Source organism: Triticum urartu, chromosome 5, assembly GCF_003073215.2.
Source record: "Triticum urartu cultivar G1812 chromosome 5, Tu2.1, whole genome shotgun sequence".
Lineage (NCBI taxonomy): Eukaryota > Viridiplantae > Streptophyta > Magnoliopsida > Poales > Poaceae > Triticum > Triticum urartu.
Genome location: NC_053026.1, coordinates 64981957 through 65007371, shown reverse-complemented (window position 1 = coordinate 65007371; position 25415 = coordinate 64981957). Strand labels below are relative to the sequence as shown.

The following is a 25415-nucleotide window of genomic DNA, read 5'->3' as shown; positions in this document are numbered from 1 at the left end:
CGAGATACACCGTACACGAGTGGATTTTGCGCACTATTCATAAGTTCTCAAGGTCACCGACGAACGTACCATACACAAAGTGTTCGTTCCATCATACTCCCTTGGTTTCAAATTTAAACTAAAACCACGACAAGTATTTTGAAACGGAGGGAGTCGCCCATAGTGTAGGTTAAATTAGGAACACTTTATTTGTCAACGTTCGACAAGATCTTTATATCCCTTGTCTGATCAAATGGTTCTTCGTAGTTTGTAGTGATTTAGAAATGGTCATCTGGGAAATACTAATATTTTGTTTTCAAGCGTGTTGGCTCAACGAGATGAAAAACGGAATGGAGAAGACCAAATTGATGAATTTGATGGTTTGTAATTAAGCTGGTGATGACTCTCTGATCATGTATGCAAAATTCCATCATACAACATGCTCATAGGGACTAGTTTGTGAAAAAAACATGTTTCAACGTCACGCATAGATCCCTGCATCTTCATGCCTCGGAGGCTTGGAAGAAAGAAGGGGAAGGGAGAAGGAAGAGGCACACGCCCCAGATCGCCTCCACAGAAGAAAATCCGGTACGCGAGGCCGCAGCCGTACGCACCCACAACCCGTCCGGCCGCGCCCTTCCCCGGCCGCTTCTGGCTCCTCTCCCATTCTTCCCTTCCATCTCCATGGCCGTGGGGAGCGGGCCGTGCTTGCTCGCCGTGGCGCTTCTCGCCGCCGCTTGGATCTCCGACGCTTCGTCATCGGATAAGCAGGTGCGTGGGGGTTGGAACGGATTCGCCTGGACCCTTGAGCGTGTGTACTAACATTTTTGTGCGATTTTCTGCGGAATCTGCAACCCGACCAAGTTTTGGGCATGCTGCTGCCTGCTGGGGTTGGCCGGGGCTTGTGGTGCCCGTACGATGTGTAGCTCGACAAGAGATGGATTGCGCAAAGCTCCCACGCTTCCATGGTCTTGCCATTGGTGATGTAGCCTCACTCAGCCACAAAGCTCAGCACGATATGTGCAGCAGTCATCTCATTTAGATTAAGTTTGCTGCCTGTGAGCTCAGTGGTCTGTTGTAATTAACTGTACCTCGTTTGCAGTTTTTTTAGGAAAATTGTTTGCACATTAGGGCATGCCATACTTTTTAGGTGCCATATTTTGAATTTTGGTGTGCTTTTGTTCCAAGTTGTTAAATACAGTATTTTGTTGACAAGTTTCTGACTCCTGTTCTGAACAGGCAGACAGCAGCCAGCAATATGTCAACTGCATGCCTTGCTCTAGGACGTACATTGCTGACGCATATGTCGATGCCTTGACGAGCCAGCTCTCTGAGCATCGTGAATTGACCGAAGTACGTGATACCGCCGACTTGTGTAAAGGACTTGCTGATGAACTTGATGTGCCTACGCTTTCAGAAGTGAATCGTCAGCTGGTTGGCGAAGGTTCCCACCGCCGCTTGATCTATTCTATCAAATTTGGTAACTCCAAAGATGCCATGGTACAATTCCTTGATGGTTACGATGCCAATCTGGTGATACTTGAAAAGCTCCCGAGTGGTGTATTTGCTGACCCATTTGAGCTGCAGCACTTTGTTGAGCGGAAAGGTGAAACCAAACTCTGAGCTGGCCAATCAACTATGGTACTACTCATTTGCGTCATGTTCACTTTCATTTTTGTTGTGCAGTTTTTCTCGATGTTGCTGTTTTTGGAGACACGAACCTTGAACTGCCCTCCGCTCTGTCCAACCGGTCAGCTGTTGAGATTCATTTTGATCTCAAGCCAAGCACATCGATGGACTATAACCTTGTAATAGAGCTTCCTCTCCATGCTAGATATCCAGTAAGTTTATTTTTCTTCTCAAACATGCATCTGTACGTGTTTGGCAGGCCACCAACCCGAAGCATAGGTCAAACAAAAACTAAATGAAACAAAAACAAGAGAAAGGAAAGAAGCTAAACTAACTACAAAACTGTCAAGGCTGCAAGATGAAAGGGTGCCATCAGGAGGCCCATTAAATTTCCAATTTTGAAATAAGCTATATGTGCTAACAAACAGCCAACTTGATCTATTTGGTCCTTGCTGTCCGCAAATGCGCATGCTTCTTATACGGGAAGTGATCATAAAAGAGGTATCACTAATATTGTGTTCTCAATTTGGGTAAACTAGTTCCTGTAGATATTTGAAGTACTGGACAGTGTTCTGGTGGTTATATGCATATTATATCCCTGATGGATATTGAACAACGCATCCTCTTGGTAGAAACTAGGGTTCTACTGGGTCTAGGGCGGAGATTGTAGGGGAAGGAGGGGGCTGGACGTGGGCGATCTCGCGGTCGCTGGCGGCTGGGCACCGTCGTGCGCGAGGGAAGAGGCGGCGGCGTTGGCAGGAGGCGGCTAGGGTTAGGTTCCCGTCTCCCTTCGGGAAGCCGAGCAAATAATGATTGCTTCTTGCTTAATCTCAAAACGGGTCCTTACATGAGTTTATATAATCCTCCTAATGATATAATTGGGCTAAGCCCCTAACACAATAAGATAACTGGGCCAGGCCCCTAACTGCCTGGCTGTAATATATGCCGCTCATAACATTTCTCCCCGCCTACACAAACAGCTCGTCCTCGAGCTGGAAGGCGGGAAAGCGCTTTGCGGAACTCCTCGAGGTGATCAGCCGTCACCAAACACCTCCGCGGCAACTGGGGCGTGCAGGTCACCGAGCCCGGCGGCGGCGGCTTCCTCCTCCATGTAGTCCGCAACCTCCAGGTAGAAGAAACGCGGGCAGACGTGGTCGGGCACGTAGGGCTCGTCGCAGTTGAAGCACAACCCTTGGCGGCGACGCTCGAGCAGCTCGGCCGAGGTGAGCCGGCGGAACGGGCGCGCCGCGGTCGCGGCGAGGGGTGCCGCGGAAGCCTGAGCAGGCCGACCCTGCGCGGGAACATCCGGCCAGGGTGGCGACCTAGCGGCCCTGGACGGTGATGCCTGCTGGATGGCCACCGCGCGGCGCTCGAACGCGTGTGCGTAATACATGGCCGTCTGAAGGTCCTAGGGTCCCTGCAGTTCCACGTCCACGCGGATATGATCTGGCAGACCGCCAACGAAGAGCTCGGCCCGCCGGCAAGCCGTCACGTCGGGCGTGTGGCACGCCAGGGCCTGAAAGCGGTCGGTGAAGTCCTGCACCGTAGAGGTGAAGGGGAGGCGGCCCAACTCCGCCAGCCGGCTCCTGCGTATCGGTGGTCCGAAGCGAAGGAGGCAGAGCTCGCGAAAACGCTCCCATGGGGGCATGCCGCCCTCGTCCTGCTCGAGGGCGTAGTACCACGTCTGTGCGGCGCCACGGAGGTGATAAGAGGCGAGCCAGGTGCGGTCCGACACGAGTGTCCGTTGCCCCCGAAAGAACTGCTCGCATTGGTTGAGCCAGTTGAGGGGGTCCTTGGTGCCGTCGTAGGTGGCGAAGTCGAGCTTGGCGAAGCGCGGCGGGGTCAGAGTCGGACCCCCGTGGGCGTGCGGCTCGGCGGTACGGGGCAGCGAAGAGGATGATGCCGGGTCGGTGGGCACCGGGGGTCCCCCGTGAAACGACGGTCCTGCGCGGCCAGCGTAGGCACCCGCGGAGCCGGAGGGCCCGCCGTACTGCAGGGTGGGCGCCGGTTGTTCCCCGGCCATAGTGTAGACCGGTTGTGGCGTCGACCCGGCCAACCAGGCCGGAAGCGGTGATGGTGAGGGTGGGAACCGGACCTGCTGGATCGGAACGCCCGCCGGCGCGGTCGTCGCCGGCCCGGTGCTGAGCGGCGGGGGTGCCTGGGGCTGCAGCGGCTGCTGCATGGGCGCGACGGACGCGGCGGGATGAAGCTGCAGCTGCTGCTGCATGTGGGCGATGGGCGTGGCGGGAGCCGCAAGGGCCGTCGATGGCCACTACGGCCAGATGGGGGTGCTGGCGGGGGGCGGCGGCAGCAGCAGCGGCTGCTGCATGGGGGGCGTCATGAGAACCGGCGACGGCCATTGCGGGGTGGTGGCGGGCGGCGGCTGCAGCGGCAGCTGGGGCTGCAGCGAACGGCGCGGAGGCCGCCGAGTGCGGCGAGTACCACGGCAGGGCTGGCGGACCGGTGGCGGCAGCCGGCGGCAGGGGTGACGGAGGCCTGTAGGGGCTGGCCAAGTACAGCCGGATCTCCCGGACCGCTGTGACGAGGGCGTGGAGGACCCCGGTGACCTCCTCCGGGGTGTAGATGGCGGCAGGCGGCGCGGTGGAGGGCGCCGACAGCTGGGCGGTGGGGGCGCCGGAGGTGGGGACCAGCGGCTCGGGTGGGGAGGACAGCGGCGTGGTGGAGAGGGTCAGCGGCGTGGTGGAGAGGATTGGCGGCGCGGTGGTGATGGGCAGCGGCGAGGTGGGCAGCGGTGGGGTGGGCGGTGGTGCAGACATGATCGGAACTGAGCTATCTGATACTCCCTCCGTCCGAAAAAGTTTGTCCTTCAAATGAATGTATCTAGCACTAAGTTAGTGCTAGGTACATCCATTTGAGGAGCAAGCTTGGGACAAGCTTTTCCGGACGGAGGGAGTACCAAATTGGTAGAAACTAGGGTTCTACTGGGTCTAGGGCGGAGATTGTAGGGGAAGGAGGGGGCTGGACGTGGGCGATCTCGCGGTCGCCGGCGGCTGGGCACCGTCGTGCGCGAGGGAAGAGGCGGCGGCGTTGGCAGGAGGCGGCTAGGGTTAGGTTCCCGTCTCCCTTCGGGAAGCCGAGCAAATAATGATTGCTTCTTGCTTAATCTCAAAACGGGTCCTTACATGAGTTTATATAATCCTCCTAATGATATAATTGGGCTAAGCCCCTAACACAATAAGATAACTGGGCCAGGCCCCTAACTGCCTGGCTGTAATATATGCCGCTCATAACACCTCTCAACATACGAAACACTTATTTTGGGTCAGGTTGACCCACAATAATGGAAGGCTTGGCATGTGTTTATTGCAGAACATTCAAGTAAAAATATTGAGCAGAGATAGGAAAAAATCTTGCAACTTCATTTCTGTTTAGTTTTGCTCTAGGTCACCATCTTACAAATATTGAGTAGAGATAGGAAGGCTTGGCACGTGTTTAACAAGTAACAAATGTACATTAAAAGGTTTCTAAAGTTTTCCATAAGAATATTAAAACTGGCGAATAGTGGCGGAGATGGACTACATCTGGCAAATTTAATTTTCTGATAAACTGCATGCGACAATAAATTTACTTCAGCTATACAGTCAACAAAGACAGGGAGAAATGAGGAAGACAAATAAGACGAATGCATAAAATCACTATTCATTGTACATTTGTGTGTTTTGGCTTTCATCTCTGTAGGTTGAGTTTAATATTATCCTGCTTACATAAATTGTACACACCTCTGAGAAAATATGGAAGGTTGAATGGTGTCAAGGGATTAAGTAAAACAAGGGTAACTGCAGTTATGTGATCATAAAGTGTAGCTAGTGAAATAGAAACCAAGTTATTTCAGTACATTTGATTTACCTTTTCTAGGGAACACACTGACTTTAAATATGCAATGTACATACTTGCATCTGGAATGCCCTACAATGCGTTGGAGAGATTATTGGATGCTCCAGGAAATAACGAGAAAAGCAAAGAAAGCTACATTTGTGGTGGTGGCCAAATACCCCACCCTACATTTGAATCTTCTAGCTTGCGGCCTGGAAACATGCCTGAGATATATGTGGTGTCATGAAAGTTCTGCCTCATTGTCCTGTTTATTTATGTTTGCCCTTCATTTGTTCTAGAAGGTGGATGTCCATAACAGTTGGACTTGTACATTAATATTCTAAATATTTTTCCTTTTAAGGCTTTATCATGGTCAACTTCTCGTACATATATTTAGAATAAACAATTTCAAAGCTTATAAAAAAAATACCTGGGTCTTACTTATTTGATTCTTTGTTGAAATATCTCTGAAATAACTCCTAGCAGGCTATTTCTTTTTGAAAACTCGGCCCTAGCAGACTATTCACTATCATGTTTAAGATTATCATCTAGCCCTGCTTTATGTATTATCCTGTATTCATGGTCAGCTTCTCATGTGTAGATTTGGTATAAACAATTTTCAATCTCGTTAAATACGTGCGGGCTTTCAGTTTTTTTGCTTCCTTAATAGTAGAACGCTTCTGAAGAAAACCCCTAGCTGATTGCCGTATTTGTTTGCAGCCTCTTGATGCCAGCGGTTACGCAACGGTTGAGTTCGGCAGCCCAGACCTGCTCCTCCGTTACAGGAGAAAGGAAACCCGTCCTGATCCCTGTGTGTGGGCCCTCCAGAATCTCCACGCCACGCCTGTGGAGAAAGCCGCATGGCGCATACCCTGTGGCGACGAAGCGCACACGGGATTTGTATCTAGCCTCACTTTCATTTCAGCTCTGGTTTGCTCCATGTCCATAGTCTTAGCAGCTTCCCTAACTCCTTGATACGAGTACCGGAAACGCAGGACACGGTGCAATTGATATAGTCAGCAGAAATGCCTTTTTTGTCGCAAGACTTATGCACATCATTTCGTGCGTACTTTTACGCGTCATTTGCAAAAAAAAGGATGAAAAATTCAATTTCGTATTCGGGACGTGATCCAGATCTGAAATTCTGAAGCCACACTGTTCCGTGATACCATATCTTTGAGGAAGCCAGGTAGAGGCAGTTGAAGAGCGTCAGCTGCATGATTGGTGTGACCTTGTCCTGTTGTCACTGCACGCTTATAACTAACCGACGGGCAGAGGAAGGGGGGTCGTCCTGGAAGAAGAATAAGAGGATGTGTTGCAGGCTGAAGCGAGCACTTGTGCTGAGTGGATCCGCTGGACAGGGCCTCCATGAAGCCTCTCTGCACTTCACCTGATCACCTCCCTTATTTTACTACTTGTGCCGAGGGCTTCTTCTATTATATATTTATATAAAGGGATCTTGTATGACTTTCCAAGCGATTTTCCGGTATAAAGATTGTTTGATCTTCTAAGATTTGAAACTCTTGCATTTCGCCTGCCGGGCACTTTTCACCTAATGCCAATTTTTCTTTTAAAAAACAGGTGATTTCCTATATCGTTTCTTTGGTGCAATCAATGGTGTCCTATCATGTAGGATGAACCGACAGCGATGAAATCACTTATTTTTTTCATCATGTTCTTATGTCATTAGAATCCCGTGAATCAAAGAGTCCACAAGATACGTAACCCTGCGAATCAGATGGTCCACACGATGCAGACTCATCGAATCAAAGGTGTCCACACAAGATATGAATTGTGATATGCGCAGTGGCGGGTCGCGGTCACAGCAGTAATCTCCACGTCGGTCAGGTTCATCGTCCGCCTCGCTGAGTGCTGCTTCGCCTTGGACCGGTGAATGCCGTCGCTGTTATTCTACATACATGGCTGAGGCCATGGATGGGGACCTCGCTGACACGGCGCACCCGTGGCCTGTGTGGACTAGATCGGCTGTCCATTTGCCGCGGCCAGTATCAACTTCGCCTTATATTTGGTGTCGACAGCGCAAGGGCAAGGCGTGAAGATCCAAAAGACTGGCGAGGCGGATTGGTGTGACCGTGGTTCCAAGTCATCAAGAATATCAAACATGTAATAAAATAGACTAATCCGAAAGCTTCTGAAGAGCCGCATCAGGTTGCTGAACAGTAATACTACATCATTGGCATATTATAGACAAGAAGGACTGAGACAACACCAGAATTAAATCTACAGTTTTGCTAAAGCACATCTAGATGTGCCATAAGTATTGCACATCTAAGTCCTATATCATTGATCTTACGTTGAGATTTGTGTGGATATTTTTTTTTCTCTTTGTGCTTGATTCACTCATTTAGATGTGCAATAACCAGAGCACATCTAGATGTGCCCTAGACACTCCCTTAAATCTATTATTACTACAGAGGAAGTAACATACTAAGCTCTCTAGTTTGAGTGCAGCGTTTCGGTGCCCAGGCTCATCTGCACCCGTTCAGGAAAAAAAATCACAAAAAAATCAATATTTTTTTGCATGGTAGACAATTTATCACGTGAGGTCCACTCCAAATTTTGGATCATTTGAACTTCTGAGAAGCTCGCAGCAAAAAAGATAAATCAGGTCAGAACAGTGCTTGAACAGTAAACATGTTTTACAGACCTTGAATTTGTCTTTTTTTTCCGAGAGCTGCTCAGATGTCCAAATGATTTGAAAACTGAAGCGTACCTCACGCATCAAATTATCTACCACACAAATTTTTTTGTAAATTTTTGAATTTTTCTAGTATTTGTTTTGATTTTTTTCGTAAAGGCAGGTGCAGCTGAGCCTGGGCTCAGAAATGGATTACCGCTCTAGTTTCTTTTTACCACACGACAGGTATTGTCTGCTATGCCAGACTGAAATGCTTGAATGATTCATTGGACATTACATGCAAGATAAGTTAAAAAAAGATTTGAAGCTTTTTATTTTCTGTTAGCGGGAACTCCAGATTTGGAGCCTCCTCATAGAGGGTTGTGGGAGATGCTAGGAGCCCCTCTGTGTGCCGTTGGGCCAGCTAGTTTTCCTGGTTATGAGAAGGTATTGCTTGATTTTTTGTTTTCTTTCTATATGTGTTTTTCACCAGTTCAAATAGTTTTTCTTTTGGGTTTTCTTGCCTTTATCTTTCTTGTTTGTTTTTTTCTTTTATCTTCTCTTTTTATTCTTACATTTTATTTCATTTTCTATGTTTTTCACCGGATTTAATGGGTTTTCTATTGGTTATTTCTTGCCTTTTCTTTTTCTGTTTCTACTTTATATTTTTTGTTTTCTTCTCTTTTTTATTTTACACTTAATAAGTCATAAACATTAATAAAAATATAAACATTTTTTTGAATTCATGATTATTTTAAAAGTTCACAAATATTTTACAGCCTTTGATATTTTTAATTTAAGAACCTTTTTCAAATTTAAGAACATTGTTTAAATCCATGAATATTTTTAAACTCATGAACATTTTTTAAAGATTCATTTTTGAAAATTTAAAAATATTAAAACCAAAGATTTTCTGAATAGTGGACCTCTTCGAATAAATAATACGATAGACTTTTTTTGGAGCTAGCAGTGGAGCGAGTGAAAAACGAAACGACGCGAGCTAGCAGAGCAGCGAGCCAAGCCGAGCGAGCGAGAGCTTCATGCGTGGCCCATGTTAGCGTGATAGCAGCAATTCAATGGTTTCAATATGAAATAAGATTTCCCAAGGGGCTCACACAACCATCACTTTTAGACGCTACGGCCAAAACGTGCAAGGACTCCATAACCACGCACGTAACAACATCACTCTCCTCTCATAACAAATATTTGTCCTCAATAGCCTCAACACGATATACAAATGAAAGAAAAACACTGCCACAATATAAATAAAACCAAGCCAATGTGGATAAACCAAAATGAAAACAATTGGCCGCATAACCCGCTGGAGAAAAAAAAGTTTAATCACGAGTGGAGAATGGGACGGCAAATCGCACATTAGCATGTAGTCATACATTGAAACTCTATGGCTCGTGGCTATAATCTACATATTTGCTAATTCTCATCTAGATGATAATTAACAAATTCACATCTAACTTATACATTATTTGATCAATCAAACAGAAAAAAGAAGAAAAGAAAATCCCCACGAATCTCCGGGTAAAATCAAATGATGTGGACGTTAGATGTGACTTTGTTAACTCTCATAGTTAGCCCTACCCCTATAATGTACAACATGGAGTACATGGGACATGAAGAAAAAGGAGAGAAAAAAAGTCTATGTATCATCTATAAAAAAAACCCAGACAGTATGTAAAATAAGTGATATATTCACTCAATCTCTTTTCAAAAGTTTCCACTGCCTTATCAACAAAATCACCTCTTATAGGCAGACAAGCAAACGGTAGATGGCGACCGAAATAAAAAAATAAAGCGAGTGGCACGGAGACAGGCGTAAAGTATCCCGGGGAACTAAGCAGTTGGGCGGCCTCCCTCCCTCGCTCGCTCGCTCTCCCCCTCCTCCTCCTTCCGGCTTGGCTCCTCTGCTGCGTGCGGTGGCTCGCCGCGGTGGGCCCCACCCCCTGCGAACCCGCAGCCCAATCATGAGCCCGAAATGGCAACGAGGCCCGGACGGGGGGTCGGCGCACCCCAAACGAACCTCCCACTCCCACCCCAGGGAAACAAAACGACGGGGCGGAGACGAGACGCGTCCCGTCCGCGCACGCTACTCGATTGATTGCTTCCTTCCGCCCGCTGCTGCCGCTGCCGCTGCCGCTGCCGCCAGAGCTCCCCCCTCCCTCTCCCCCTCCTCGAATCCCCGGTGCCCTAGCCACCCCGCCGCCCCCCGCGACGACCACCGGCGGCGAGCGAGAGGGCGGATCGTGCCCCACGCGCCGCTCCTTCCCCTCCCGGAGGGAGACCCCCAGGTACGCCCGTCCGCTCCCCCTTTGCTATAGAGTCCAGAGCCCGGGCGACCGGATCTTCCGCCTCACGACGCGGGTTCAGCGCTGCGGCTGACTGACTGGGTGGTGGTCGACCCGCGCAGGATCGAAGACCGGTCGGCCGCGGAATGGGCGGCCGCGATGACTAGAGGGGGTCCCGCGGGGGCGTTGTTGGCGGAGGTAGCGGAGCGCATACCATGGTGCAGTGTCTCGACGGCGTGAAGCACCTCCTCGCGGTCCTCTTCAAGTGCTGCGACCTCGAGCTCAAGCAGCCGCGGGGACTCGAGGACCCCCAGGTCCTCGCGCGGGAGACCGTCTGTACGTCCCTCTGCGCTTTTGGTCGCCGTTGTTTTCTGCTTCAATTTCGTGGCGGGGGAACTGAACTGAATTGAGCGCTGAACTGGGTTGGATTTCTGTGCGTGGCGCAGTTAGCGTGAGCGAGGTCGAGGCGCTGTACGAGCTCTTCAAGAAGATAAGCAGCGCCGTGATCGATGACGGGCTGATTAACAAGGTAGGTGGTTGCTGACGAGTGCTTGTTTCGCAGCTCAATTCTGTGTATGTAAGCACTGTAGATTGCGTATCACTGTAGGTTATGTTCTGAGGATTGTATTTAGGTATTGTGAATCATCCGCCGGGTGCTGTGGCTCTGTCGTTCTGATTTATTCGCACTGTGCAGGAGGAGTTCCAATTAGCGCTCTTCAAGACGAGCAAGAAGGAGAGCCTCTTCGCTGATCGTGTAAGTCCGCTTTAGTTCAACGCAGTTGATTGCTGTGTACTGCTGCTTGTCATGATGTTGTCGTTGCATATTTGGTATCAGTATTACTGCCACGCACTTGCTATTTTTAGGGACCTGGTCAAAATCAATGAGATTCAGGGGTTCTTGATTGTTGATGTTGTATCGGCAATTGAACTCTGTTCAATACTTATTGATGCAACACATGCACTAATTGACTCGTAATTATTTTGTGGAAATAGTATGAGTTAGCAGAATTCTGCTGACCCTCGCTTCAGATATTCATGCATCATAGTATCACTCAGCCATTTATGCGTTTCTCGGAGTCCGACTCCGATTTGGCAAGATTTTGGATAGAGCTAATAACATACGAATTCCGATATGGATTCGGAGTATCCGATTCAGCCCATGGCATGGTTTCGCGAGCATTACTATATGATTTTCAGGAGTCTGAAATAGGATCTACCCTTTCTTTCTTGTATTTTCGCTAGACAATTTTCTAAATAATGTCCATCATTGGTTAATCATGTGCGGTCTATGTCTACCTGTTAGCTACCTTCAACCAGTGGTCAAGACAATTTGATCAGACAGTGAATATTTCAAGTATTCACCTTCTGTGGCCCATGGGGTGCCCTTTGTCCTGTGTGTTACTCCACATGCTTCCTTTTTTGCCCAGCTCAGAAATTTGTAGGCTTCTCGCTCTTTTACCATGAGCATGTGTTATCATGCATGCTTGCTTTAAAGCAATACTGTTATATGTCAAGTTTCTTGAATAAAAGAATATAGCAATAACTTTGAGATGATACTCTTCTTACATAATGTACCAGTTTGATGACATATCATAGCTCCTAAAAGTGTGACGTGCATCGCATGCACCAGAGTTAGTTTTTTCCTTGATTCAGCATGTTCATGCAGTATTGTGTTATTTCTAACTGGAAGCTGCATATGTGCATCACTTGACTGATTTGCCCTGTAGTTTATTTTATTATCAGCAGGAATGCCTTGTGTATCTCTTGTCAAAACTCAGTGTGCTTCTATATTTGAGTTGTGATGTGGTTATCCAACATTTGGCTAGTTCTTCATGGTTACTAGACACTGGTGCTAAATGCATAGTCCATAGCTATTTTTTGATACTTGAAGTTTATTCAAATTACATGGCTGTGTTCCTCTGTATGGAAGGTCATCAACTTACCAAGATGGATCTATCAATTTTAGCTGGAGAGTTTCCTTTTGAGAACTTGGAAGCCAAAAATGTTGAGGACCATATTATGTCATTATATGTAAAAGGAACAGCTGCGTGAATATCATTTCTTTTACTATTGCTGCATGAATTGACAAATAGTTTACCTTTTTTACACATTATGTTCTTGTGTTCTTGATATTTTCCCTGCCTGTGCAGGTATTCGATTTGTTCGACACAAAGCACAATGGAATTTTAGGGTTTGAAGAGTTTGCTCGTGCACTCTCAGTGTTTCACCCAAATGCTTCAGTTGAAGAGAAAATTGACTGTGAGTTCATTTATCTTGTAGCTAGAGAATTTGGTTCCCAAATATGCAATTATATCCAGACTCTAGATTGTATCATCATAATGGTGATACCTCTTCAAATATAAATGTATGCAAGGATTCTCACCAACCCTAGTCTAATCATCAATTTCTGGATACTGTACTTGTGTTTGTGGTTAAATAGAGGAATTTAAGGATCTTAATATTTTATGTTATGCTCCTGCCTTGTCACATCCTCTTTATGAGCTGGAAGATCTGAAGTTCATGTCATCTTTTACAGTTTCATTCCAGCTATATGATCTTAAGCAACAAGGCTTCATTGAGAGACAGGAGGTATTGATACTATTTCCAGTGTTGTAACCCGTCAGGTCTAGCATGTTGGCTAAATATATTAGCTTGTACAGCATTGTAAATAATTCAAAATGTTCCTGTATTGTCTCTGATACATGAAATTATGCTTTATTCAAGTTAATGTCTTTTGAACTTGATGGCCTTGTCAGTTATCTTGAGTAGTTATGGTATGGTGACCATGTATGCCCACACAACTGATGATAGGAAGGCCCAGGCTTTCTGATAATCACTGATTGAATGAGGGTTTACAAAGTTATGAAACAATTCTCTGAATGTAGAGGCAGTATCTGGGTAGTGCTGGTTAATGGTTATGCTAAAGTTAAGAGACCAGTAGTTCAATCAGGCTTGTTACTATTTAAAAAAAAGGTGAATTATCAGTCTTGTTCCCAACAGATTGAGGTTTAATTCCTACTCCCTCCGTCCCAAAATATAAGATCATTTTTTAGACTATCATAGTGTCTAAAAAATGATCTTATATTTTGGGACGGAGGGAGTTAACATATTGCAGTTGGCCTTATTGTTGAGATTCAGGAATTATATCGTTTAGCTTTGAAGAACTGCTATTGTATTCTTGAGGCTAAGTTTGTGCAGTGTGTCAATCGTTTGGTTGAGCTTTCTCTGTTTGCTTCATCTTAACGCATATATTTGGTTATCAGGTTAAGCAGATGGTTGTTGCCACACTTGCGGAGTCAGGAATGAATCTGTCTGATGAAATTATAGAGAACATAATTGATAAGGTGTGTTACAGTTGTCCATGATTGTTTTGTTAACCCTTGATTATAGCACGTATTAGGCATTAATTCTCTAACTTGTATTATGTAGTGCTGCAATTCTCGATTCTTGTATATGACAGTTCCACATAGCATTTCTATTATTAAATTGCACGAATACTGTTTTCCTTTCTTTCTTTTTCAATACAAGTATTCCTCATTCCCTGTTTTCCTCCTGTTGCATGATGATTGTAACCCATGTTAAATTTGTTGTTTTTCCCCTCATGATAAGACGTTTGAGGAGGCAGACACAAAGCATGATGGAAAAATTGACAGGGAAGAGTGGCACAATCTGGTTCTTCGACATCCATCTTTACTGAAGAACATGACTCTCCAGTACCTCAAGTAAGATATTTCCTTTTGTTTTTCTATATATGATGGTTCTTTTTATGTGTATCTTCTACTCAGTGCATTTACTTTTAACGGTTTACTGATGCTCGTGGATAAGAATTTATTTCTCAGTTAGTGTCAAGTGACAAAGTTTTTCTTTGATTTTACTCAAGAAATTTAGTTTTTTCTATATGTTGGTTCTTTTTATGTATCTTCCACACCTCAACACAGTGCTCTTCGCTTATGTTTGCCAGTTACCTGCTGCTCTTGAATAAAGATTGATAGAAATTTCATTCTCGATTTAGTGCCAAATTACCATTGAAATATCTTGTAATGTGAAACAGTGTTGTCTGGAGAGTCACATACTTGAGATGTGGTTAATCAAACTTCAGCTGTGTACATGCAAATAGTGCTATTGAGTAAAGCATGTTGGCTCAAGTATTTGGGAATTCATGCACTGTTGATGAACTGCACCAAATTATTTCAAACATGTGTGCTCAGTTAGTGCTTCAGCCTCAAGCAAACCACTGCATGTCGGGAGCCAGAAGGCTACAAGTCTTTAATAGAAAATAGTTAGGTTTTATGTCTTTTATTTTTGTCAAGACAGATTCCTAGACGTGAGCAGTATATGACATATTTCCAGTACCTCTATTCTTTATATAATTCTCAAGCTAACTTTGCCATCGTGAGCAGGGACATCACCACAACATTTCCAAGCTTCGTCTTCCATTCTCAGGTTGACGATACCTGAAATTCTTGCAGTTATTTCGAATCGGAACATCAGAAGATAAGCTTGCGGTAATTTTGTAAAGTTTTGGCATCGGACTGTTTGGAACTTTGGATCGGCAGAGAGCTAGAGGCCTCAGTGCTCTGGAGGATGTTGAATTTGAGAACGCAAATTGTTGTCAAATAACTTTGCTTCTTTCATTTGAAGAATTTAGTATTGTTGGGAGCCTTTGGGTAAGCTGTTATCTCTTATCTGAAGTTCCCAGTTTCTCCTCTTCCCCTCTTTGGTTTTTGGCTGGTTAGCGATCAGGTCCAATCCTCTGGGAATTCTGCTGTGTGTACAAAAATGGAAACAGCCTTGACATTGTTTGTTATCTTTTGCTGGGAAGTTTGTCCATTGCTTTGCAATCTATAGTAAAGTGGAGCAGAAAATGGATTGGATTTTGTTTACCCGTTTCCTCGCATGATTCACATAATGTAAGATGTTTTTTGACACTACACTAGAGTAAAAAAAACGTCTCGCATTATGGGATGGAGGGAGTATTGATCAACCCTTTGTTCATCTTACAGAAATTAGGGTTACAAAATATTCCTCTGTTAGGTCGAGTCGCATTTTATCTTTACCTTAATATTAGGACGGAGGTTTTCATAGTTCTCCTTCTGTCACTCTTTTATATGTATTGATTTTATTTATGTTAACCATAAAGATTGATGGCTGAGATTTAAAAATAGATCTACAAGATCAAGGGACACCCATGTCTGGGTTTTCCTATTTAGATCGGCTTCGAGATTGAGTTGTTTTATTACGCGTAAGTATTGTACACGGACACTTGAGGTAATATTCTTACTCCTAACTTTTATATCCGTCTGAATCATATGTGGCAGTGGCCATGCTATGTTCTGTACTCCCTCCTTACATCTATAGGTCTAATGCGGTTTTTAAGACCGCTTTTGACTACAACAACAAAAACAACAAAGCCTTTAGTCCCAAACAAGTTGGGGTAGGCTAGAGGTGAAACCCATAAGATCTCGCAACCAACTCATGGCTCTGGCACATGGATAGCAAGCTTTCACGCACTTCTGTCCATAGCTAGCTCTTTGGTGATACTCCAATCCTTCAGGTCTCTCTTAACGGACTTCTTTCATGTCAAATTCGGTCTATCCCGCCCTTTCTTGACATTCTCTGTACGCTTTAGCCGTCCACTATGCACCGGAGCTTTTGGAGGCTTGCGCTGAATATGCCTAAACCATCTCAGACGATGTTGGACAAGCTTCTCTTCAATATGAGATGTATAATGTGAAAATTATATCATTAGCTCCTTTCACATACGAATTTGACGGTATCTTTATGTAAGTTGCATGTCATATATTATTGCTCTAACATTAGGTTAAAGTTAACCTCGAAAAACATATTTTTTTAGCAAGTCGAAAAACCCATTTAAGTCTGCATGCACACACACTTTCATATAGCCAGTCTGTCCTGGGCCACATAGTGGATAGAATGGGGCGGGCTGCTAATTAAATCAAGGATTGATTGTGTGGGATAAATAGAACTAGTACAATGCCCGTGCGTTGCCACGGACTCTTAAAATAGTTTATAAGAGTTTTATAAAGATAATGCATGTTAAATTTCACACATACAGACAATATAACACAAACACAATTTAAATAGAATTAGTACTAATTAAAGTACATTTTTGCAATGTAAATTGTCAAAAAGAAACATTAATGGCATGTCCATGTAACAAACTGAGTGATGTTCCAACTAAACATCTATTATAAAATTATTAATATCTAGATGATGCGTTTAAGAAATTCTTTCACAATATATGAAAAGTTGTCTTTAGCTTCATTTCCATAATGTTTTAGCAAGTATAATAAAAACTGTTTTCTCAACTCATATTCATCCTGCACAAAAAATATATGTAGTTAGTATGAAAATTTCACGTCGAAGGTCTTAAAACATGTAACGGACAATACTCACCACGCAAATCGGCTTGGCCCATTCCACACGAGCATAAAATGAATCATCGCTAATCATGTCTAAATATAACCTCCTAATTCCCATTAACATCAACCAGTATTCTTGGTGTTTATTACTGTTAGTCAACTGGCATTTCATGTTTCATTACTGCCTGAGATGAAGGTTATCACTCTAAAATAGCATGGTCATATTAGTGACCGTGCAAGCTTCAAGATTTAAAACCGATAAGCAGCCCTTCAAATAATTGTGAATGGAACAGAAAATGTGTGAAAGTTTTTTGCCTTTAACACGTCACTACAACTTGACCATGTTGATTTACGACTTGCTTCCTTGACGGATGGAGAGCATGTATTTTGTGCAGCACATCATCGATGGCCTTATGCCATGTTCTTTCTCTTTAGTATCAAAGACATCCTGCAAGCAGCATGGTAGCATGTCTTCAATCATTCGGTGTGCATTTTTGTGAATGAATTTATTTTAAAACTTGACCAAAGTTCTATAACAGCGATCCCATATAAGTTTAATCTTCAGGCTCAGCTTAAGAGGGATAAAAATGGCATACTTATACATACCACAACACAAGATCTCTCTGAACCAACATGTATCGACGGATAATAAGTCTCTTCACCACAATCCAATTCCAGAGACTCTTGCCATTATCAAGAAATGGGAATCTGGTGCTTAGCACTTTTTTTTGACGAAAAGCTGTCGGAGCATCACTTCACTGAAATAAGGAAGAAGACAAAGTACAGCAGGATGCCCCTAGGGGCGATTACAACCAGTGCACCCCTCACGCACTAAGCAAGCAAAACCAATTAGTCCGATTCCCTGGGTAACTTTTTATGTTATATAGATATCACTCATATTCTGGTCAGGGGCGGAACCAGAAAATTTGGCCATTGGGTTCACCCATTCACTCTTTTATGAGAACTTGACACTAAATTATGAAGATTAAAGTCTAGTTGCAACAAAATTATAACACCCATAAACACTATGACGAACATTTGGTGCTGCATTAAAAACTGAAGAGTGCAAGGCATATCAGTTCCATAAAATTATAAAAGCACATTTTTACATATTATAAATAATAGAGTAGTGTCAAATAACTTTAAAGCTCCAGATTTAGCTTCTCATCTTCCCGAGATATTGAAACAATGACAACTTAGATTGACAAGTTTAAAATAAATACCATCAAGCAAACGAAGCTTGTAAACCCACTCACATTTAGAGCGGCCCCTTCCAATCTTTCATCGCCTTAAAAAGATTGAACACTACCACATTACTAATTGTAGAAACTATATCTTTCCCCACATAACAAATTTGAAAAATATATAGCAAAAACTAGGGCAAAAAGATCACTATGGTATACTAGGCTATTAGGCTAGATAGAATAGACAGGAGATGACGAGATGTGGCAATGTAACCTAATTACCTCAAATTTTGGTGAAAATTGTTGTCCCTGTCGATCTAGACGCAAGGAACACAAACAGACGAGGAGAGATGCGAATTGGAAAACTAACAGACGACGACTCGACAAAGTGTTTGCCTACGTGCGTGTGTATATTTTTTTAGGGAAACGTGTGTGTGCATGTATAATAAACAACAAAACACGAGTACAGAGTATGTGAGTAATCACAGTTTAGGCCTGGCCGGCTGGCCGCCTGGGCATCAAGTGCCTGTGGGCTTTTGGGCCCTTTGCTTAGCTGCTCACGATATTTGATGGGGTCAGCTAGAATTTTTTACTGGATTCAGGTCAGTCAAACATGTCCCTACGAGCACGTACGAAGCAAAATTTGTTGGGTTCAAGTGAACCCAACGTTTATACGTTGGCTCCGCCGCTGATTCTGGTCTGTAGTGACCTATTAAAATGTATGTTCCACAAGTCATCATCTTATTCTATTGGCCAAGGCAATAATTATATTTTGACAGTGAAGCAATAAGGATAGCACCTAAAACATCAAAACGAAGTAACTACCCAAGGGCGCTCTACAGAGGGAACATGAAAGATGTATATAACAAATTCTGTCAAGCCCATTTTCTTCTTAATCTCTGATGCCCATATCCTAGCGATGTAAACTGCTCTCATTTAAAGCATAGTCAGAGAACTGCTGGCATACAATTAAAGATTACAAAGTTAATGCAAACTATCATATCAGCAAAAGGCATGCTTATAAGCAACAGTACCGTCGAAGCGTGTGATTACGGTTGCATCAGTTCCATGAGCTCCGTTTGCTTTCCCTAGAATACTGGGAAATTAAAAGGAAAGGCTAATTGGATTAAATGTAAGATGTTGCCATAGATATTATTCAGAATGAAAAGAATCTCACATTTAACCTTGTCAAGTTGCAGACTACACAGACAGAAGGCTCGATAGATTCCGTCGGGGCTCTTCTAACGCCTCTTGTGGCTAAACACTCGGCATCAAGGAACAAAGACTTGTACCACTGATCTGATTGGTAATAACGACGATACATGTCTATAATCCTGACACTGTTTTGATGTCAATACAGTTGAAGATATAAGATAGAAATAAGGGGGAATAAGTTACTCATGTCAGAGGATATGACTTCAATCGATAAAGGTGCCGCTCGATCTGGAAGCCTGAATAAGGGCAGCCTCGGGACGACTGCCCTTGCCTATTTCAACTGAAACACCAACACCATGTTTTACAACAACAACGACATTGTCGTCCAAGAGGTCCATATTCTCAACCTGTCCTTCAAGATTGATGATCTCATCACAAGCGACCTTGAGCCGTCCATGGCGCTAGCTAGGTGTAGCGCCGTCATTCCTAAACAAGTCACGAAGGGAATTTTACATATCAACATGTAGCTTCCCCTTCTGCAGTGTTTCTAATGAACAAAAAATTGCCCCCGAATGAAATAACACTATGGAGATGCCATTCTCGTCATACCCAAGTGATCTGGCAACTTTCTTGAAAGAACTGAACTTCATGTCCTCCATATAGAGCTTGTCTTGGTATACCTGTAAATACATTTATACAAATGTAGGATGTCTACACACACGTCCGTGTCACAAAACTACCGCAGTTCACCAAGTGCAAACTTCATCGGCAAGCATGCATAACCAAACCTTCTTTTCGACAACATTCTACTATTTCCTCCTGGTTGGTCACAGAAAGTACCTAGAGCAGAGCTTGCAGATTTTGAGTTGCAGCAATATTTTAGCGAACCTTTTAGATTTGTTTATGTTATTGCAAATATTTGTTTGCATACCTGTTTCGTCGGTTATACGGGTTTTATGATCACCATAGCCTGAACAGTCAAACCTGCGACGCGTGCCTCCTCCAAGCACCTCTTTACTTCGAAAATCTCAAGCCCCCAATCATTGTCCTCGCTAACATTGTATGGTACCTACAAAATTCCTGAATATGTAGGAATAAAACAACAAAGCTGAACTCTCCACAGAACGCGAGAGGCGAACAGAAGTAGCCCGAGATCTCCTGTCTTTCCGTCGGCGACCTCGCCGCTCCTCCTCGCCTCCGATGGCCGGCTTGGCCTCGGCAGGTGGGGGGGAGCCTCGGGGAAGCACGGGCCTGTAGATAGGTTCCAGGAGGCGTCGTTGAGACGCCGGCGACGGCGCCGCGTCGGAATAAAGGTGCCCCGGCTTCGACCGCGTTTCGTTGGGAGTCCTACTTCCGGCGAGAAGCTTGTGGGTGTTTGGTTCCTCCTGCTCCAACCCTGCTCCGGTGACGTGCTTCTGTGCGGCGCCGAGGAGCGTGTGAGGACTATGTGTGTTTTGCTGCAGGGATCGACCGGAGGTACGGCTGGGAGCAGTGCTGACGGTGCCCTGCTTGGGATGGATGGAGTCCACGGCTGGCATCGGATCTGGCTCGCGGTGGAAGGGCCTGGCTGTCTTCAGGGAGGCAGAGTGGCGTCGTCCCCAGGCCTGGAGGTGAAGGAGCTTGGGGAGCACGGCCGACATGGCCGTTGCCTCCGGCCGATGGAAAAATTAGGATCGAATCCAGTTCTTTGCATCTGGTGTCTACTGCGGCTCACCAACGCCAATGTGCAAGGGGTTCCTTCAGCTCTATGTGAGCCGCTCCTTCGTGTTATTTCCGGCCTCCAGCGGTGGTGGTTGGCTTCGACGCGACGGAGCGGCATCGGCGGAGAAGACCAAGGATGGGGTTGCAAATTTTCTTTGTTTGAGGTCTTCTGCGATGTATGGCGGGGCCAGCTCTACGGCTTGTATCCTTCCTGTATTTTCGTATTTGTACGTCTGGTATCTACGTTTGTATGTACTGTTTTCCGACTCGTATAAATACAAGTAACGTATGCCTGCGGGTGTACGGTTTCAAAAAAAAAAGCTTGGTCATTTCTTACATGCAATAAACTTTGTCTTAACACCCGCCTTAGCTTCACAACAAAATTCCTGAATATGCAGGAATAAAACAACAAAGCTCAGCTACTCTGCAAAAACCATGAAAATCTATAGAAAGTTCAGAGAGGCAGACATGGTTGAGGCAACAATGTGCGTCGTGTTCGTCTCAATGTTTGTTACCTAACTCAGTAGAGAAGCATTATCGCCAGTTCAGAGAGGCGGATATGGCCGAGCCAAGGTCGCTTCTGTCTTGCCATCACGGTCTCACGGTCATCCTCAACTGCAAGAAGAAACAACACATCAATTCACATTACTACAATTTCAATTACCACTTTGTCGTGGAGGCACTTGGCGGTGGTGGGGCGAGCGTCGTGGTCGTCCTGCGGCGCCAGATGCATGGAGGCGAGCTGGGGCAGGGAGGAGCACGGTAGAGGCTGGCGGCGTCGCAGTTCAGTGGATAGGTTGCCAAGGTCTACTTGAAACTGATAAAACAGGGTAAAGGAGTAGGCATTTGCATCACGAACCTTCTCTGATACAGATTATTGTTGTACATGAAGTAGAAGTTGACATCGAGGTCAGCTCCCCAAAGCCACCAGCAACGCCAGGGCCCGTTGCAGCCCGATCTCGGCCATCCGAAGCCCATCTCGCCGCAGTGCCTACGCCTCCCGTGCACCTTCACGCTCCTGCTCGCGCCACCAGGGAAAGTGCCACACACACGCCGCCGTTGCCGCGTGACCCCACCGCCAGCCAGCCTCCGGCAAACGCCGTCGCGTCGGTGAGCCCCACACACTGCTTCCTTCCTTCCTCCTCCCATCTCCTCCTCTCTCTCTCGTTTCCTCCTCTCTCTCGTCCCTCCCAATTCCTCGTCGCACCGCTGATGCAGGACGCGGCTGCCGTGGACTTGGACAAGGAGTTGGCAAAGAGGAATAGGGGCGGCGACGCACCCTCCTGGAGGAGGGAGGAGTAGGGGCGGTGGCACGTGCGTCGGGAGGAGGTCGGGAGTGTGTGGGAGGGGCGCACATAGGCGGCATGGGCGGCCGGGAGCGAGGGAGGAGGTGGGGGCGGGGCGGCGCCGGGATCCAGGGAGGTTTGGGGTCGGGCGGCGCCGGGAGTGAGGGAGAAGGTGGGGGCGGGGTGACGCCGGGATCGGGGGAGGAGATGGGGGGCGGGCGGCGCCGGGAGCCGAGATCCAGGGAGGTTGGAGGTCGAGGCGGTGCCGGGAGTGAGGGAGAAGGTGGGTGTGGTGACACCGGGATCGAGGGAGAAGCGACGATGCTTCGGTGCCTTAAGGCACCTACCTTTCTGTCTATGACATGTGGGCCCAACAGGTGGCTGGTCCACATGTCAGTGACCCAAAGGCAGGTGCCTTTAAGGCACCGAAACTGCGTCCAGGAAGGAGATGGGGGGCGGGCATCGCCGGGAGCCGGGGAGGAGGTGGGAGGCTGGCGGCGAAGGGATCTGGAGGCTCGAGGGTAGTCCTGGCTATGGGCAGCCCGGCCCGACTCGGCTCGGCCTGACGCCGCTGCCGGGCCGGGCTCGGGCCTAGATTTTGAGCCCGAAGGTCGGGCCGGGCCCGGGCCCATCGTTTTCACGTTTTCCTAAAGGACGGGCCGGGCCGGCCCGAAGCCCGACGGGCTTTTACGTGTTTGGGCCGGGTTCGGGCCCAGAAAACAGGCTCAGCCCCCAGGCCGGGCCGGGCTCGGGCCTGGGTTTTTTGCGTCGGGCTTGGCTAGGCCCGACCCGAAGCCCGGCCAGGCCCAAGGTATGGCCAGGTATACTCGAGGGCACTCTCGCTCGTGCGTGCGAGTCGGGGATTTTTTTCGTAGGTTTTTTTAGGTTTTTTTAGGATAAAAATAAATCAGAAAAGGTGGGACGAAAAAAAACCTGGAAGCGAGACTACCAACTGCTCCATTAGGAGTAGAGATAGGAGGAGATGGAGGACGGACGTCAAATAAAAAGGTTTAGGAGCATGAGGAGATGGAGCCGATCAAAAATCAGGCCAGCAGCCCAGCTTTGGTAGACAATGAACGGTGCCGACTATTGGATATATGAGCAAATTACTACGAGATTTAATCCAAATGAACAAAAGATAAATCATGAAAACAATAGCAGAGATTAAATTAATCATGCGAACTAGTATAGTAGATGAATAGATCATATCTAGGGCACATACTAGAAATATGAATTCTATCACGATCTCGAACAGGAAGGATAGAATCACATATGGTGCAGCAGGAGCAGCACCGCCGGCGTTGACGTTGTCGCCCATGTCGTCGAGGATGAGGATGAGATTGCCGAGGTCGGGGAAGAAGTCGTCGTCCGCGAAGTCGTCGCTGCCAGCAGTCGCGCGAATGCGCTCCCCAAAAACCTAATCGCCCCTCACCCGTACAGGATCACGAGAGGCGGGGTTCCGGAGGCCTGCTGTCCCTTATCCTGGTGCATGCCAAAAGAAGGGATGGAGAAGACTTGCTTGGCGGCGTAATGATCTGGAACGGTGGTGAGAAACCATACGAAGCGACGGTGGCTAGGGTAGACGTCTGCCTGACTATATAGTGTGGGCCGGGTAGGTTGTGGGAGTAGACCCCATGTCCGAGTCGTCATGATCCAAAGGAATCGGAAATGGTTCAGTAATTAACGCATCTGTTAATTATTAATTAATGACTCATTAATTTTTCCCGAGCAACAAAAATATAGACAACGTGCAGAGCTCTGTCCTCGGCTCGGCTCAACCCCGCAACCCGCGGCGCGGCGTGGCGAGGAGAGCGAGGAGGAGGAGCGCGCGTGTAGGTCTCCTCTTCTCAACTTTCGGGGTGGGACTAAACTTTAGTCTCATCCACTTCACTCACATGTGTGCATGAATGGGCCAAGAGAATTTCAAAATTTTAGTTGGGCTTTGGGCCAAAGGCCTATTAGCAAAGTTCCAACAATCCCCTACAAAGTCTCATTGGCACATCTCATCATTTAGTTCCAAAACATTGTTTATATACCGGTGCTTAGTGGAGACTGTGAAGTTGAACTTCCACTTAGAATTTTATGCTACACTAGAGCACAACTTGAATAGTGGACTATGCCTTGAACTACAAGTTTTCTGCGAAACTAGTTTCACACAAATTCTTGACCGATACTGGGTACCGCAAGGCTTCCCCGCGGGTGGAGCGTATACGTCATACTCCAGGGCCTTTCATGAATTTATTAGAGAGCACCCAATTCTCACAGACTGCAACGTTAACAGTCAAATTCATATAGGTGTATTCCTCAGGAGTTGCTGTGCAGGACAACATCTTTGCTTACTCAAATAAGCCACTTGGAACACATTAAGATAAATATCAACCTGCCATGCAGATCAGGAGAGTATTACATCTTCATGGAGTGGGATAATTAAAATAGGGATACTCTCCTCTCAGCTGACCAACAGCTTGTCTCCCACTTCTACTTCACGGGATCTCCGATCACATAGAGTGGGTTACCACTATGGACAACTCATGCGGTGGGTCTTAGGCCCATCTCCATCGATGCATTATCTATCACGTTGCGTGATAGACCCTTTGTGAAGGGATCTGCCAAGTTTTTCGATGTTTTGATATAATCCAACGTAATAACTCTGGAGTTCCTCAATTTTCTAATAGATTTTAGTCTCCTCTTCACATGCCTTGAGGACTTCATATTGTCCTTAGAACTATTTATCTTGATGATCACAGTTTGATTATCACAATTCATCAGGATAGGGGGTATTGGTTTTTCAACCATAGGTAAGTCCATCAAGAGCTCACGGAGCCATTCTGCTTCAACAGTGTCCGTGTCTAATGCTGTGAGTTCTGCTTCCATAGTTGACCTCGTTAAGATGGTCTGCTTGCAAGACTTCCAGGAAACAACGCCACCACCAAGTGTAAAAACATAACCATTTGTGGCCTTAATCTCATCAGTATCAGATATACAGTTTGAGTCACTATAACCCTCCAGTACCCTTGGATACCCGGTGTAGTGAATCCCATAGCTCGCGGTGCCTTTCAAATAGCGCATAACTCTCTCAAGCGCATGCCAATGATCATCTCCCGGTTTTGACACAAACCGACTCAGCTTGCTCAGAGCAAAAGAGATGTCAGGCCTCGTGGCACTCGCCAAATACATAAGCGAGCCAATAGTCTGAGAATACCTCAATTGATCTCTAGCAATCCGTCGATTCTTTCGAAGCAACACACTAGCATCATATGGAGTTGGAGAAGGCGTGCAGTCGCTATACCCAAAATGACTCAAGATCTTTTCCACATAGTGAGATT

At 46.2% G+C, this 25415-nt stretch overlaps 2 protein-coding genes across 4 annotated transcripts; both read left to right on the top strand.

Annotated features, from left to right (window-relative positions):
• Positions 1 to 453: 453 nt before the first annotated feature.
• LOC125507915 (phosphatidylinositol-glycan biosynthesis class X protein-like) lies at positions 454 to 6962 on the top strand. 3 transcript variants are annotated; one of them, XM_048672442.1, is made up of 4 exons: positions 454 to 750; positions 1219 to 1585; positions 1666 to 1820; positions 6764 to 6962. In XM_048672442.1, exons 1-4 carry the CDS (start codon positions 664 to 666, stop codon positions 6812 to 6814), a joined length of 660 nt encoding a protein of 219 aa, XP_048528399.1. In that variant the 5' UTR covers positions 454 to 663; the 3' UTR covers positions 6815 to 6962. The 3 variants fall into 3 exon arrangements, with proteins under 3 accessions (XP_048528399.1, XP_048528396.1, XP_048528397.1); XM_048672439.1 differs by having other exon boundaries at positions 6163 to 6962; XM_048672440.1 differs by lacking the exon at positions 454 to 750 and adding an exon at positions 782 to 959 and having other exon boundaries at positions 6163 to 6962.
• Positions 6963 to 10074: 3112 nt separating this feature from the next.
• LOC125507912 (calcineurin B-like protein 2) lies at positions 10075 to 15263 on the top strand. The gene is made up of 9 exons (XM_048672437.1): positions 10075 to 10383; positions 10503 to 10716; positions 10827 to 10909; positions 11075 to 11134; positions 12531 to 12639; positions 12917 to 12969; positions 13644 to 13724; positions 13990 to 14102; positions 14781 to 15263. The coding sequence occupies exons 2-9, from the start codon at positions 10596 to 10598 to the stop codon at positions 14836 to 14838; spliced, it is 678 nt and encodes a 225-aa protein (XP_048528394.1). The 5' UTR covers positions 10075 to 10383; positions 10503 to 10595; the 3' UTR covers positions 14839 to 15263.
• The last annotated feature ends 10152 nt before the right edge of the window (positions 15264 to 25415 follow it).

Excerpts from the sequence above, each read along its gene's own strand:
- LOC125507915 (XM_048672439.1), top strand. The coding sequence starts at position 664 with ATGGCCGTGGGGAGCGGGCCGTGCTTGCTCGCCGTGGCGCTTCTCGCC. Across the intron at positions 1,586-1,665 it reads GCACTTTGTTGAGCGGAAAG|TTTTTCTCGATGTTGCTGTT; the intron begins GTGAAACCAAAC and ends TTTGTTGTGCAG. Across the intron at positions 1,821-6,162 it reads CTCTCCATGCTAGATATCCA|CCTCTTGATGCCAGCGGTTA; the intron begins GTAAGTTTATTT and ends ATTTGTTTGCAG.
- LOC125507912 (XM_048672437.1), top strand. The coding sequence starts at position 10,596 with ATGGTGCAGTGTCTCGACGGCGTGAAGCACCTCCTCGCGGTCCTCTTC. Across the intron at positions 10,910-11,074 it reads ATGACGGGCTGATTAACAAG|GAGGAGTTCCAATTAGCGCT; the intron begins GTAGGTGGTTGC and ends CGCACTGTGCAG. Across the intron at positions 11,135-12,530 it reads AGAGCCTCTTCGCTGATCGT|GTATTCGATTTGTTCGACAC; the intron begins GTAAGTCCGCTT and ends CTGCCTGTGCAG.